This window comes from Delphinus delphis, chromosome 16 (genome assembly GCF_949987515.2).
Source record: "Delphinus delphis chromosome 16, mDelDel1.2, whole genome shotgun sequence".
Classification (NCBI taxonomy): domain Eukaryota; kingdom Metazoa; phylum Chordata; class Mammalia; order Artiodactyla; family Delphinidae; genus Delphinus; species Delphinus delphis.
The window spans coordinates 1,405,058-1,420,896 of NC_082698.1; the positions used below are offsets into that span (position 1 = coordinate 1,405,058).

The window sequence follows — 15,839 nt, forward strand, 5'->3', positions numbered from 1 at the left end:
CCAATGCAGGGGGCCAGGGTTCGATCCCTGGTCAGGGAACTATATCCCACATGCACGCTGCAACTAAAAGTTCACATGCCACAACTAAGGAGGCTGCCTGCCGCAACTAAGGAGCTGGCAAGCTGCAACTAAGGAGCCCATGAGCCGCAACTAAGACCCAGAGGACCAAAAAAAGAAAAAAGAAAAAAAAAAGCTACAGAGAAGAAAACAGATATTGTTAAGGAAAAAAAAAAAAGTGAGGTGGCAAATGGTTGTCTCAAGATTTAAAATATTTCTCCTAGGGACTTCCTAGCAGTCCAGTGGTTAAGACTCTGCGCTTCCACCACAGGGGGCATGGGTTCTATCCCCAGTAGGGGAACTAAGATCCCACATGCTGCACAGTGCGGCCAAAACGTAAATAATAAAATAAAAAAAATATTTGTCCTATATGTAAGGTATATCCAAAAAAAAAAAAAGAAATTATGACATTTCTTTAAAACATGTAGATACACAGGACACTGCAAATGGCCGAAACCAAGCCACAAGCAGCCCCCATGAGATGGATAGTTAGGTCCATTTGCAAACGCACTGATGTACCAGGCACTGAAGGCCCCCCTTTCAACAATCATCATCAGCTGGGCTGTCATTTTGCTTTGCTTTACATCTAGTTACAAATACTAGAGCTTCAGTAATATATATTCTTATGGATATCTATTTTGTCATCACAGATACCTGGAGCAGAACAATTAAAACTCAGAAAAATGGGGTTGATACAAACTACATAAAACAGATAAGCAAAAGGATTTACTGTACAGCACAGGGAACTATAGTCAGTGTCTTGTATCTTATAGTATAGTAATAATCTATAATAGAAAATAATCTGGAAAAAATATACATATAACTGACTCACTTTGCTGTACACCTGAAAGTAACACAATATTGTAAATCAACTATACTCCAAAAAACCCCTAAGAAACAAAAAACCTTACAAAAAATGTTTAGGGTGTTTTCAAGTGGCAGCCTAAACAGCAGGTGTTCATAAGTAGCAGGAAGGGAACCCTTCCTCCACTGTTATAAAGCTAGTCTTTCCCTTTTCTTAACTGGTCTTTTTCTTTTTATCATCACAAAAACAATGCTGCATTGGTGTGGAACATTAAATAATACAGAAGCATGTAGAATAAAAGCCAAAGTCCCTCTGATGCAAATCTGACCCCTCACTACCCCCGGGTCCCCAAAGATGTTAGCCATCCTGCATCTTCCAGACATTTACAACCCCAGTCAGATTTACACGCGATCGCTGTTCTGTGAATTGCTTTTTTTCACCTAATACGTCACAAACCTCTCTCCGGCAGGCACAGACCCCTTTAAACCACAATATGGGTGCACCACAATGCATTTAATCACTTCACTACTTCTGGGCGTTTTTTCCCTGATATTTTATTGCTGCAATGCACAACTCTGTAAATACACCTCATGAAATGCTGGCACAGGACTTCCCCTAGTGGCACAGTGGTTAAGAATCCGCCTGCCAATGCAGGGGACATGGGTTCAAGCCCTGGCCCGGGAAGATCCCACATGCCACCGAGCAACTAAGCCCATGTGCCATGACTACTGAGCCTGCGTGCCACAACTACTGAAGCTGGCGCGCCTACAGTCCGTGCTCTGCAACGAAGAGCAGCCCCTGCTTGCCACAACTAGAGAAAGCCTGTGCGCAGCAACGAAGACCCAATGCAGCCAAAAAAATAAATTAAAAAAAAAAATAAAAGCTGGCATATTCCTGTAAGTGGAATGAATCATAGGCTCCCAACCCTTGCTTAAGGTTTTACAGATACATGTGAAATTGCCCTCCAGAAAAATGAGTGTAGAGATACTTCTTCCAGAAATGTAAAGCAAAAATAAAACCTCACCACTGCTTTAATTAAAACATCTTTGTGGGCTTCCCTGGTGGTGCAGTGGTTAAGAATCCACCTGCCAATGCAGGGAACACAGGTTCGAGCCCTGGCCCGGGAAGATCCCACATGCCGTGAGCAACTAAGTGTGCGCCACAACTACTGAGCCCACGAGCCACAACTACTGAAGCCCACGTGCCTGGAGCTCGTGCTCCGCAACAGGAGAAGCCACCGCAATGAGAAGCCCACGCACTGCAATGAAGAGCAGCCCCCGTGCAGCAACAAAGACCCAACGCAGCCAAAAATAAATAAAATAAATTAAAAAAGAAGTCTTTGCCCATTAATGCCCTTTCTTTGATGATTTATATGAACTCTCTTACCCCTTTTTAAAAATGAATGACACGTTTACAGATATGGTTAAAAATGAGGACTCATCGTTTGTTCCTTTCTTACACCCAAATTTTCCACATCATTATCAGGGAACTTAATACCTTTGGGGCAGGTATCCTGACTCACTAAGAATTCACAATTTATTAAAATACTTCCTATGTGCCAGCACTGTGCTACGTCTAGCACAAGATATAGAATTCATACACCGCGTTTTAGTTGTGACTTTCTTATCTCTGGAGATCTAGATAAAACGGGCTAAAGTCTGCTCCCCAGTCTGTGTAAGTCTAACAGCCTTACCAAGCTCTCTGTGAACTTTCCAAGCTCTTCTGTGTTCACGGTCACTCTCTGAGCTCCGGCTCTCAATATTTAGTCCAGCCTATGAATCACTCCTGTTGTCCCGCACCGCTCCTCTTCCACACCACTACTGACCCAACAAAGATCTCAGCCTTTTCTTAGTTCCCGACAGCGGCAACAGCAACAAAAAAACCCGCCTACAGAAGACACACATACAGGGGACATAACTGAAAAATTAAAACTCAAGGTTAATAAAAAATATTCAGAGATTAGTACTTATAATGTATTAAAAAGCTTTTAAAATTCATTTCTAAAAGCCTCAGTAGAAAAATGGACAAGAGATACAATCTGACAATTCACGGAAGAAATAGAAATAGTTGACAAAAAAAATCTCAATTGCCTAACTGTAAGGAAATGCAAACTACAACATTAAAATTGACATTAAAATAGCTAAAATTAAAAAGTTTGATATTCCCAGCATGAGTGGAGAAGGAAAAGTTTGGGGAAGGTGTAAGTCAGCACCGTCTTTTGGAGGACAATTTGGCAGCCAAAAAAGGTAAATGTTGGAGGCCTTTGAGTGTGTCTGTTTCTAGGACTCTAGCCACAGCAACTCCTGCCCCAGGCAGATGGATGGACAAGTCTCTTTACTGCAGCATCTTTAGTAATAGCAAAACTTGGAACCCACCAACAGAGGACTTGTTAAATAAATGAGTAGTATACTCTGTAGCCATCAAAAAGGATCAAATCGAGCTATGCAAGAAGGCAGCATCGTTAAAAATACCGACGTATGGGCTCTGGATCCAGAACACCTGGGCTGAAATCCTGACCTCAGCACCCACTAGCTCTGTGTCCTTGGGCAAGTGACTACATCTTCTGAGAGTCAATGTGCTCATTTGTAAACACAAGCAACAGTAGCACTGACATCTCCAGGGGCTACGTTCAGGGTCAAACAGGCTCAAGTGTGTGCACAGCTCAGCAGAAAGCCCGGGTCACTGTACGATCTCAAATTACACACTGCTGATGCAAACAAGCAAGCAAACAACATTTATAATAGGATTCACACTTTGTAAGGGATTTAAAAAGTGCTGCTTACACGCAAACTAAATTTTAAAACAAAAGTACATAGATAGATGAATAGGAAATGGTCTAAAAAACATACACACATTGTTAAGGGTCATCACCTCTGGGGAGGAATGAAGAAGAACTTTTGCTTTTACTCTTTTTACATCTGCATCACTTGAGTTACTTTAAATAATGAATGCTCTGCTTTTGATTCTGAGACAAAAACAGCAAAATCCAGTAAAGATGAGAGGGGACAGTTAATCTTAAAATCTGCCCTGTTCTGTTATTCCTATTGCTAGTAGCTAACTTTAAAGCAGTAGTTCTCAAAGTGTGGTCTGTGGACCCCTGCAGGTACCCAAGAACCTCTTCAAGGACCACAAGGTCAAAACTGTTTTCACAATAATACGCGTTGCCATTTTCACTGTGTTGTCATCTGCATGAAAGAGCAAAAGCAATGTGGCTGAAACTGCTGGTGTCCAGCACACATCACTCAGCAGCATGGAACCGCACCAGCAGTCCTGCTGTTCACACCACGCAAGGGCAGGAAGAAAAGAAAGGAAAAAAGCCAGTTTTACTGAGGAATATCCTTGATGAACCATCAAACGAATTAATTTTACTCAATACCAACCCATTAGTATGAGTCTTTTCTCTTTTTTTAAGTTTATTTATTTTTGGCTGCGTTGGGTCTTCTTTGCGGTGTGTGGGCTTCTCACTGCGGTGACTTCTCTTGTTGCAGAGCATGGGCTCTAGGCACGCAGGCTTTAGTAGTTGTGGCTTGTGGGCTCTAGAGCGCAGGCTCAGTAGCTATGGCGCACTGGCTTAACTGCTCTGCGGTATGTGGGATCTTCCCAGACCAGGGCTCGAACCCGTGTCCCCTGCACTGGCAGGCGGATTCTTAACCACTGCGCCACCAGGGAAGCCCCCAGGATGAGTCTTTTCAATATGCTTTGTGGTAAGGTGGGCGCTAGGCACACAGCAGGTTTGCTGTACCCCCGAGTGCAGTGACTGTCTCAAGGAAAAGCATGTGCACGGTTGTCAGTGCTGCAGGTCGAACCAGCCATTTTCATGGAATGCCACTTTTATCTGAAAGAACAACTGACCAACTATGGTTGTTTAGGTTTTGACATCTGGCAGAAATTTTCTTAAAAATAAACGAAGTGAGCCACTCACTACACAGAAAACAACTGACGGTATTTGCTGCCAATGATAAAATCCAAGCTTTCAAGAGAAATCAGAATTTTGGAAAACTTGTTTCTGCTATTAATTTGACAGCTTCCCACTTTAAGACTCTTCTAATGAGATCAGTGGTGATTTTCGTGATCTTGTACAGTGAAATGTCTCAACATTTAGAAGATCTGAACAGCTCAGTGTACCAATATGTATTTCTAAATGACCAAGATGTGGTGCTACCAAATTAACCACATGAGCAAGGGACACAGTCAAAGTACAAGACGGAACTATGGACTTCAATGTTAACAGGGGCAAACAATTCACTGATAGGGTCTCAGGTTCCAAAGTGTAACTAGAAGAAACCACCATGTGTGCAGTTCTGTTGTAGTATTAAGGTGGAATACCTATAATTACATGAAAAGGCTATTAAATCACCCCTCCCTGTTCTAACTACATGTAAGTATGAGGCCAAATTTTCTTCATATATTTCAATAAAACAATTGTAACAGATTGAATGTAGAAGCAGATCTGGGAATCCACCTGTCTACTATTAAGCCCTACACTTAAAACACTTGCAAAGTATAAAACAATGGCACTCAATCTTTTTTGGTTTTGGTAAAGTTGTTTTTCATTAAAAATGTTATGATAACATGTAATAGATTTATTATTAAAGTGAAATAATAAATAGTTTCAGTTGTCCTAATTTCCAATACAGTAAATATTGATAGACATAACCCTCATGAACAAAAAGCTCTCTGGTCCTCAAAAATTATTAAGAGTATAAAACCAAGAGGTTTTGGAACCAAAAGGCTTTGAGAACCACCGGCTTAGCACAGGGCAGGCAAACTACCATGTGAAATCCAAATCTGGCCCTTGCTGATCTGTAACTAGTGGTACTGGCCACCGTCACACCCTCATGTTCCTGGGGTCTCTGGCTGCTTTTCTGCTGCAAAGGCACAGCTGAGTTGAGTAGATGAGACAGGACTGGCCTGCAAAGTCTGAAATATTTACTACTGGGCCCTTTAAAGAGAATCTGAAACCCTCTGATTTAGTGTAAGCTCACATTGCCAGCCTTTGTTGTTGCAGTGGCTGAGCAGCTGCATTCCTGTCTCCACTCTGTACCCCGTCACCACCGATTTTCCAAAGGCCAGAGTGACCTTCCGTAAAGTTGACGTCACTCCTCTAGTGAGAACCTTAAACGTTTATGATCACATTTACTTCGAAACACAATTCAAGGTGCTCAGCACCGTATTCAAGGCTTTTACTCATCACTCTGGTCCCTGCCAGCCCCTCGTCTCGGGCCTTCCCCTTCTTTGCCAGACAAACACACCAAGTACTCTGGTTTCCCAGAATGCGCCACGCTCTCTGCAATCTCTACTCCAAGCCCCCTCAATCTGGAACATTCTTCTCCCTTTCCTTCCTCCCTCTTCCTACACCCTGATTTCCTTCCCTTCACTCCCCACCCAAGTCTTGTGTACTGGGCACTGTATCACATTCCCTCCACATACCCTGCTCTCACGATGGTGCCAGGACCCAACTGCTTGCCAGTCGCTGTCTAAACACATGGTTGCGTGAGGGAGAAACTGGGTTTCTCCACTGCAACATTCAGCACGAGCAGACCTTCAGGACGCTGTTGCCAACTTTTTAGATGAACTAAGCTGAAAGCTAGCCCCCATAACACCCTTCATTTTCTTAAGGTGGCTCCCTGGAGCAACACAGAGTAAGTTACTCTCCTAGGCAAGAGGGTCTCTTAAGACATCAACATTTATCATTAAAGAGAACACAAACAACAACTGTTGTCAAGGATGTGGAGAAAAGGGAACCCTGCTCCACTCTTGGTGGGAATGTAAACTGGTGCAGCCACTGTGGAAAACAGTGTGGCAGTTTCTCAAAAAACTAAAAATGGAGTTATCATATGATCCAGCAATTCCACTCCTGGGTATATATTCGATAAAAAACAAAAACACTAATTTGAAAAGATACATGACCCCAATGTCCATGGCAGCGCCATTTACAATAGCCAAGACATGGAAACAACCCAAGTGTCCATCGACCGAGGAATGCATAGAGAAGATGTGGCACATCTACACAATGGAATACTACTCAGCCATAAAGGAGAATGAAATAATGCCATTTGCAACAACATGGAGGGACCTGCAGGGCACTATGCTAAGTGAAGTCAAAGACAAACCCTGTATGATATCACTTATATGTTCAATCTAAAAAACACAACAAACTAACTAGTGAATATGACAAAAAAGAAGCAGACTAACAGATATAGAGAACAAACTTGTGGTTATGGGGTGGGGGGTATATAGGGGTGGGGAAATGGGAGGTACAAACTATTGGGTATAAGATAGGCTCAAGGATGTACTGTACAACATGGGGAATAGAGCCAATATTTTGTAATAACTGTAAATGGAAAGTAACCTTTAAAAACTGTATGAAAAATTAAAAAAAAAAGATACCAACATTTTAACAGTTATCAGTTACTGTGAGCCAGTTTGTCAAAGCTTTTCCTGCATTACCTGGAATCTTTCTAAGAACCTGTAATGGTCACAGGAAATAGCACCCTGTTTTACAGCTGAGGAACAGAAGGTAAGTAACTGTCACATTAACACGAAGCTAGTAAGAGGGATGAAGTGGAATTTGTACCAAAATCTTTCAATATCTTGATTAACATCAAGTTGAAGAGCAAGCCTAACCCATATGATAAAACTAGAGAACAAGCAGGATACAGCCAATGCTAAACACCATGACATGCTAAGTGACAGGAAAGGATGTTAAGAGTGGCTGAGCAGTGTTTCATAAAGAAAGTGGAATCTGAGATGGATTTAGATGGATGACTAGGTGTGAAAGGAGGAGAGGAAACTAAAAGAATATAGAAATCCCCCACCTTTTTTTTTTTTTGGCCGCCCCGCATGGCTTGCGAGATTTTAGTTCCCCGACCAGGGATCGAACCCGGGCCCCGGGCAGTGAAAGCCCGGCATCCTAACCACTGGACTACCACAGAGAATTCCTGAGAAATCCCCCAGTTTTTGAAAGCTCACTGTACGTCATTTCGCTTTTACCAAAGACCTACAGTTTGCTAACTGAAAGAAATCTGAAGATTTCACTTTTGGGAAAAAAAAAAGGGGCAAAATAAGCCTTCAGCATTTGTTTCGCAGGAAATGATTATACAGGTAGTGCACCCTGAGCAGTGAGAGGGGCCCCACCAAGCTCCTTCTCCAGGAGCTACACTGAGCATCTCAGCATCAAGCTGTCAGAGCTTTGAACTGTGTCTGAGCGTCTGGGCTTTACCTTGACTCCTTCTGTGCCTGTGTCATAAGGTAATTGATACCTATGGCTAAGGTAATTATTGCTTCTCCCTTTACACCATTTCGGCTTAGGTTTTGCAGGAATGCTCTGCTTCCAGATAGGATAGCCGGGGAAAGCTGTATTCTACGCTGGGAGAGAAATATGAGCCAAGGTCAAGGCGTGGGAAGATCACTGAATAACGATGGAAAAACCAAGAGGTCAGGCCCTATGGAAGGGATCTGGGGTGAGTGGAGAGATTGCGGGAGGTCGGGAAAAACTAAGAGACTGCTACTTTCACATTTAAATATAGCTCCAACTAAACCCAAACACCTTAAAATACGTGAAAATTAGTGAACAGCTGTACCTAGCACTTCAACAACACCTTACAGGTTCAAAAGCACAGCACTTTTATCTCAACAAAAATCTTATGATGTGACTTCTAGATAAGCAAGTTGAGGTTTAGAAAGGGCCTTCAAGCTTGATAAACAGCAGACATGAACTGAACCCAGAACTTCTCATCAAAACAACAGATTTTTAAAATCAAGGAATAAAAAAATCAAGGAGTATGATTTGATACGACCACAAACCTGCACCTGATTATCTAACTAAGATCAGTCCCGCTTCTTGAATGCATGGCCTGATTTCAGAGACACCACAATGTAGCTGTGCTCAGTAGGTACACTGAATGCATTAATCTTAAAAAAGCCATACACATCTGATTTCTTTAAGGCAGACTCTCCACAGGAAAAAACTATCACAGTACTCTAGAAATAATGACTATGACTGAGAAGTTTTTTTTTTTTTTTTTTTTTTGCGGTACGCGGGCCTCTCACTGTTGTGGCCTCTCCCGTTGCGGAGCACAGGCTCCGGACGCGCAGGCTCAGCGGCCATGGCTCACGGGCCCAGCCACTCCGCAGCATGTGGGATCTTCCCGGACCGGGGCACGAACCCGTGTCCCCTGCATCGGCAGGCGGACTCTCAACCACTGCGCCACCAGGGAAGCCCGATTGAAAAGTTTTGCATTCACAAATATGGTATTTCATTGATTCTAAGAAGCACATTTTCTTTCATTTTCACATCTTTGAAATCACATGTATCTTATATTCAATGAAACACAATAACTTCCTGCTACTGACGCCCAAGTGCTCTTAATTTTTGTTACCCTTCGCCAATTTAAATGTTTCTTTCTTTCATAACATCTATGTAAACCCTTTCAGAAAGGCTGGCCATACCAGATTACCCAGAAACCTACCTTATTTACACAACTTCCCAGACTCAAGCTTGAATTAAGCAGATGAACCTTTAGTTTTGTTAAGCATTATGTCTTTAGAAAAAGATCAATGTCTAATTCCAAGCAATAGATTAGATCGTGGATGAAGAAACCGGTTAAAATAAAATCATCAAATAGAAAGTCTAGACACTTAAACCTACACACTCTGAGATGAAAAGAACCAGCTGCTCTCAAGCTATGCAAAAAACTATGTCAATCCAGGCAGTAGTTCATGACAAGCCCTTCCCTCCTCTAACCCGTTCCCCCTGTTCCTCCAGAAAATCAGAAGAGCGATGAATGTACAAAAGCAGCAGACCCGGAACTTCCCTGCAAGAGGGCAGCTGAGGTCCTGTGAGAGTAGCTCGGCAGGCAAGGCTACCGTATCACTCACTTGACATTCAGGTGTTCCCCCTGCTTACCGTCTCTGTAGTATCTATTCTTAAAATACTTTGAGGATGCCCATTCTGAAAGCCTTGTTACTAATCTTACACCATTTTGATAGGCACTCACTTTAAAGACAGCTCATTTTCATTTGCTTTCAGAGGTCGTTTCCTCTAATTCTTGGTAGTGAGGCCTCTCCTGAGCTTTGGAAGGACAGAGCAATCCCACGGCTGGGGAGCCCCACCCCGCAGTGGGCCTTCAACAGTACTGGCCACAAACGGTCACTGATGCAGCACAGCATGCATGGGCCCTGGGCCAGCTGGCCCAGCTTCCAACGCTGGCTTGGCCACTCTGCGGACCAAGTCATCTGTCCTCTGGGCCTTGGCTTCCACATCTAAAACTGGGAAGAACAAGAGTTCCTCCTTTGCAGGGTTGTGTGAAGACTGAATTAATGGGCACAAGTAACTTGAAGCAACCTCGGGAACATAATAAGACTTAACCATCTTTACCTCCAGGCTGGGCCTTCTACAGGCTGTGGGGCGAGGCAGGGGCACCTAGCCCTCAAGCTTTAAGTAGAGCTCACGCTGCTGAAGACAGACCAGCGAAGGACTGTAATATCGTGTGACAACACCTGCAAAAGATGTTCATGCAGTGAGTGTTGCCCAAGAAAAGGGAGTAGGGGCTGGGTGATGGTGACTAAACGTCACGCGTGAAAAATCTGTATAAATATTTAACAACTTCCAAAGAGTAGTCATTGTTTAGAGCATAAATATTTGGAGGTACAGGCTAACAACTACTTTCTCACTTCCTTCTGGAAGCCTCCCCCTGGTTTTACTATTTTGACTCTTTGTTCATCTAGGCATAAAAGCTCACCTATTCCACCTTCAGGGGCGATGCCTAACACCCTGGCCAGCTTGTCATAGGGGAAGGAGAGGGGGCAAGTCACCAGGGACTGTCACTCACACATCTTGTCACTAGCAGAACAATTACTAGTTTCCTCTTGAGCCCACCTCTATCCCTATTTGCAGGAAGATGGGAAATCCCTGGTAGCACGATGGGCTGACCTGACCCACAAGCAAAACCCTGTTGTTTCTAAAAATAATAATAATAAAAAATACATATATATATATATATATATATATACACACTCTAATAAAGAAATAATTTATTAAAAAAAGCCATCATCAAATTTTACACATTACAATACTTTCTTCAGGTGTCCCCCCAAACTCTATTAGTTTTAAAAACAAAAAGGAAATCAAAAGCCTCTCTCCACTATACGCACTCCCCAACCTTCAAAAGTCAGGGGAGACCACACTTGCCCCTGTACCCCTCATGTCCATACTCAGGCAAGGAGGGGCCCACCTCAGTCACTTTCTGATCACTCACAGCAGCGGAAAGCAGAAAGACGGTACAAAATTTAGGGTTACCAGAGAACTCTGCAAAGCGGAGCTTGGAACAGAACAAAACCTTAAAGAGCGAAACACCTCACCACCCACAAATCTGCACAAATAAATTTACTATACCTCTAGTCCTACAGTCCAAGTATCGACGTCCAGTGACCTCCCTTAAATTACATCTCCCGTTAATTATCTCTTATCAACACTTCTTCACCAAGGTTGAATCTGGGCACAAGCTTCACCACCAGCTTCTTTATTCTCGTTGCTCAACAGTCTCGTTGCTAGCTGTTAACAATTACTTTTTTCTTCTTTCTCATGGACTTTTATGGAAATAGTACAATTCAAACAGGTAGTATCACGACTACTTGACAAAATAATGAAAGTTACAAATGTGTTAACCCTGATAGAGGATTAAGTATGAAGTAAGACAGAGAGCTGTGAATACACACGATCAAAAAAACATGTGGGGCTTCCCTGGTGGCGCAGTGGTTGAGAGTCCGCCTGCAGATGCAGGGGATGCGGGTTCGTGCCCCCAGTCCCGGGAGGATCCCACATGCCGCGGAGCGGCTGGGCCCGTGAGCCATGGCCGCTGAGTCTGCACGTCCGGAGCTTGTGCTCCGCAACGGTAGAGGCCACAGCAGTGAGAGGCCCGCGTACCGCAAAACAAACAAACAAACAAACAAACAAAATGTGGTAATTACCACAAAGAGATCTTACAAAATAGATAACTCAAAATACCAAACTTTTAGATGTAGTCAAAATTGTACTTAAAGTAGGGATGTAAAATTGCAAAAAGTTCCAGTTTAATTCAGAGAACAAAATAGTTCCATCAAGACTTTTTAAAAGAATACCATTTTCGAAGTATAACATCACACTTAAAATACACCATTTTAGTTAGACTTACATTTTAATTCATTCGGCTTATCAACTAAACCTTCTTATAAAAAGGGAAAGAAACCAGAAGTTAAGACAGGCATTAAGCCCTCCCACCTTCCTACCCGTGAGTAAATGGGTTTTGCTTTATCCCTGATAGGAATTTTGAGTAAGCTGACCGGTCACCCACTTGGCACTGCAAAGTGAAAAAAAAACGTACCTTATGTGAATGTAAAGAAAAATCTCAATCTCAAATCGGATACATCTTCACAAATTTCTGAAGCACCGTTTTACCTGCTTACTGATCTGGGCACTGTTTGTCTCCAGATGTCAGAGGATCTCCAGATGTCACTCTGCCAGGGGGAGGTGCAGAGCAAAGGAGGACGGAGCCAAGGGTCACGGGAGCGGGCACGGTGGAGAAAAGGCGCAGGACACCTGACCAGAGGCTGCTAGTTACTTGGGGCAAAGAAGGTGTAGCTCACGCAAACACAAAAACTTTTTAAGAGAGGATTAAAGGCTCACCATGTTGAGTGAGACGGCTGAACAACAGCAAGAGTCACTGCCTGACTTCACACTCCCGAGCCGCTGCACCGCGCGCACGGGCACGAGTCTACGCGTTCTTCCTTCAGGACGACACGCGGCGCCGTGGGAAGCGCCCCCGCCCCCCGCAACGCCGCTCCCCTGCGACCATCGTTACGGAAAAGACCAACCAACCTCAACACCGCAAAGTTCAAAGGTGCAATCTGCAGCAGGAACTTTAAAACACGCCGCCGGAGAAGGAGAAAGAGCTGATAAGAAAACTGAGAAACTTCGGAACCTTAGAAAGCAATCTAAAGCACCAAGGGGTCCGACCCTGTTTTTAAAGAAGAAACTGAGGCCGGACAAGATGCCCCCAGCGCACAGGTGACTGGACAGAGGCCCCGACCTGACCCAGGCCGGAGCGATTCCCCACCCGACTCCTGCCAGTCTGCAGTTACCCCAAGCTTCTGTTTCTCGAGTCCCCGGCTTCTGCAGTTATTTCCGGAGCTCCAGCAAACGCAGGAGGCAGCCACTTGCAGCGCAAAGAACCCAAAATCCACTCGGGAGACCCGACATCTGCGCGCTCCGCGACCTTGGGCCCCTGACATAACCCCCGGGGCCGCCTCCCCTAGGGACCGGGCCGGCGTTCGCCTCCCCGGCGGGCCGGACCTCCGAGCGCGCGCCCGCCCCGCGCCCCGGCCAGGAGCGGCCCAGCCGGGCTCCGGGGCGCCCAGGTGCACAGCCTTACCTTCCGCCACGTCCTCGTCCACGGCCCCCTTGACCTGCGAGAAACACCACTGCAAGTCGTTGCCGCCCGCAGGGCAGCCGCCGCCTCCGGCTCCTGCGGATACACCGGGCGCGTCAGGCTCGCGCCCCTAGCCCCTCGCCCCTCGCCCGCTCCCGGCCCCGCCCCGCGCGGGCCCTCACCTGCCATGGCCGGTCGGCCGGCGCGCAGCCGGGCGCGGCCGGGCGCCGAGGCGGCGGCGGACGTACGAGGCGGCCGCCGCGCTGCTGCCGCCCAAGCACCTCAGCCCGGCCGCCGCCGCCGCCGCCGCCGCCGCCGCCGCCGCCGCCGCCGCCGCCGCCGCCGCCGCCGCCGCCGCCGCCGCCGCCGTATTTTTTTTTCCCTTTTCAAAATGGCGCCCAATGCCCGTCGTCCCGCTCGATGACGTCATCCCCCGCCGCCTCCGACGGCCGGGGGCGGGGGCGGGGCCTCCGGGAGTCTCCGAGCGGGGCGGGGAGGGGCGGGACGCACGGCCGCGGGGGGCGGGGGGGGTGGGTCCTCCCGGTGCGCCGACTACGTCTGCGCGACCTGCGCCGCGCCCCGACCCCTGGGAACGGGGCTTCAGGGCCGCCGGGGACGGCCCGGCCGGCGGGCGGCTGTGAGCCTGGAGCTTGGTGCTCCCCTGAAGATCAGCCGCGGGTCTGCTGCCGGCCGTCCGTCCCTCTGCGGAGTTTTGGAGGCCGCGAGGCCGAACCGGGCCCGTTCCTAGAGTCTTCGGCCAATGAGAGCGCGATCCTTCGGCGGAACAGCCAATGGAGAGCGCGCTCAGTGGCCGGTGGGCGGAGCTTCCGGGCCGGGCCACACCTGGAGCGCCCCGCACGTGAGAGCGTCATGCCGGCCCACCGACCCAGGCCGCACTGCAAATCACTCTCCTCGGACACAGCTGGAGTCCCGGTAATCAGTGTACACCTTTGACGGCAGCCCTGCACAGAGCTCACGTTGTCTACCAGGATTCCTTGAGCCCCCATCAGTGTACAATCTTAGGGAAACGGTGTTGCGGTACAGCGTGCCCATCGTTCGTTCCTTCATTCCTGGGTGTGTTTCCTGTGGCCTACGGAGGGATTATTCATTTGTGGGATTTATGTGTCCGAAATCATAACTTCTTTCAGTGATATTGTGAAGTTGGTAGTTACCATGTGGCATCTCTAGAAGATGATCATTCCAAATCAGGAACATTTGTCCACTTAACAAATATTATTTTTTGATCAGCTCGTGCTATGTGCCACACTGTTCACGGCCCAGGAGATGCGGGGGTAAACAGAGCAAATGCCTACCCTCAGGGAGCTTACATCTCAGTTTAGGGATCCAGAAAATAGCAGGAGTGGGCTCCCCTGGTGGCGCAGTGGTGAAGAATCCTCCTGCCAATGCAGGCAACACAGGTTTGAGCCCTGGCCCGGGAAGATCCCACATGCCACGGAGCAACTAAGCCCTTGTGCCACAACTACTGAGCCTGCACTCTAGAATCTGAGAGCCACAACTACTGAGCCCGCGTGCCACAACTACTGAAGCCTGTGCGCCTAGAGCCCGTGCTCCGCAACAAGAGAAGCCACGACAACGAGAAGCCCACACACCACAACGAAGAGTAGCCCCCGCTCACCGCAACTAGAGTAAGCCCGCGCAGCAACAAAGACCCAACACAGCCAAAAATAAATAAATAAAATAAATAAATAAAATAAATAAATAAATTTATATATAAAATAAAAGAAAACAGCAGGAGTAAAGCAAAGTAGGTAGTAAGTCAGATGAAGTTGGATAGAAAAATAAAGCAAGGAAGGAGGGCAAGGGAGTGCATCTAGGGAGGGTTGCAGTTTTAAACAGGGTGACTGGAGAAGACCTCGAGGAGGCGAGGCAGCCACGCGGACATCGGGAGGAGGCTGTGCTGGGAAGCAGGATGGAGTCCAGGCAAGATAGGAAGCTATGGGGCCATGAGCAGGGAAGGCTGACTTGGTCTTGAACGGGGCCACTGTGGCCGCTCTGCTGAGGATGCACTGTAGGGAGCCAAGATCGTCCAGGCAGAGGGATGACGGTCAAGTGGTCATGGATGTGGTGGTCCTGGGGAGAGGGCTTGAGAACCCGTCAGGCTTCAGAGATAGGCATTTTGAAGGCGGAGCGCCCCGGGGGCTGACTGTGAAGTGAATGCGGTGTGGGAGAGAAGGGACTTGGGGATGACTGCATCCGTGGTCTGAGCACCCGGTCCAAGGGAGTTTCCTGACGCTGAGATGGGAACAGCTGCAGGAAGGATGGCTGGGCCGGTGCAGGGGTGCAGGCCGATTGAGAGATTGGTTGTGAACTTGCGCAGCGGTTGCAAAGGCAGCTGCACATGCAGACGTGGAGCTCTTGGGGAAGTCGCGACCCGGAGCTGTGGGTTCTGGAGGCGCCAGCATCGAGATGCACTTCAAGCCAGAAGAGACTGGGTGAGCTCACCCCCGGAGGGAGGGTAGGTGGGGAAGAGGATCGAGGACAGAGCCCAGGAGGAGGAGCCACGTGGAGGTGGGCTGGAGAACCAGGAGCGCGTGGGGTCCCGAGCCCAT

At 47.1% G+C, this 15,839-nt stretch overlaps 1 protein-coding gene across 3 annotated transcripts in view; it reads right to left on the bottom strand.

Moving 5' to 3' along the window:
- Nucleotides 1–13,587, bottom strand: part of PPP2R2D (protein phosphatase 2 regulatory subunit Bdelta) — a 47,775-nt gene extending 34,188 nt beyond the window's left edge. For all 3 annotated transcript variants that reach the window (XR_011246746.1, XR_009522376.1, XM_060033827.1), the window contains exons 1-2: nucleotides 13,452–13,587; nucleotides 13,273–13,365 (exon numbers count right to left, since the gene is read on the bottom strand). Coding sequence is in view for 1 of the 3 variants with exons in the window: in XM_060033827.1 (XP_059889810.1) it covers nucleotides 13,273–13,365; nucleotides 13,452–13,458 (100 nt within the window). In the remaining 2 variants the exon portion in view is untranslated. The remainder of the gene's footprint in view (nucleotides 1–13,272; nucleotides 13,366–13,451) is intronic.
- Between the last annotated feature and the right edge of the window lie 2,252 nt (nucleotides 13,588–15,839).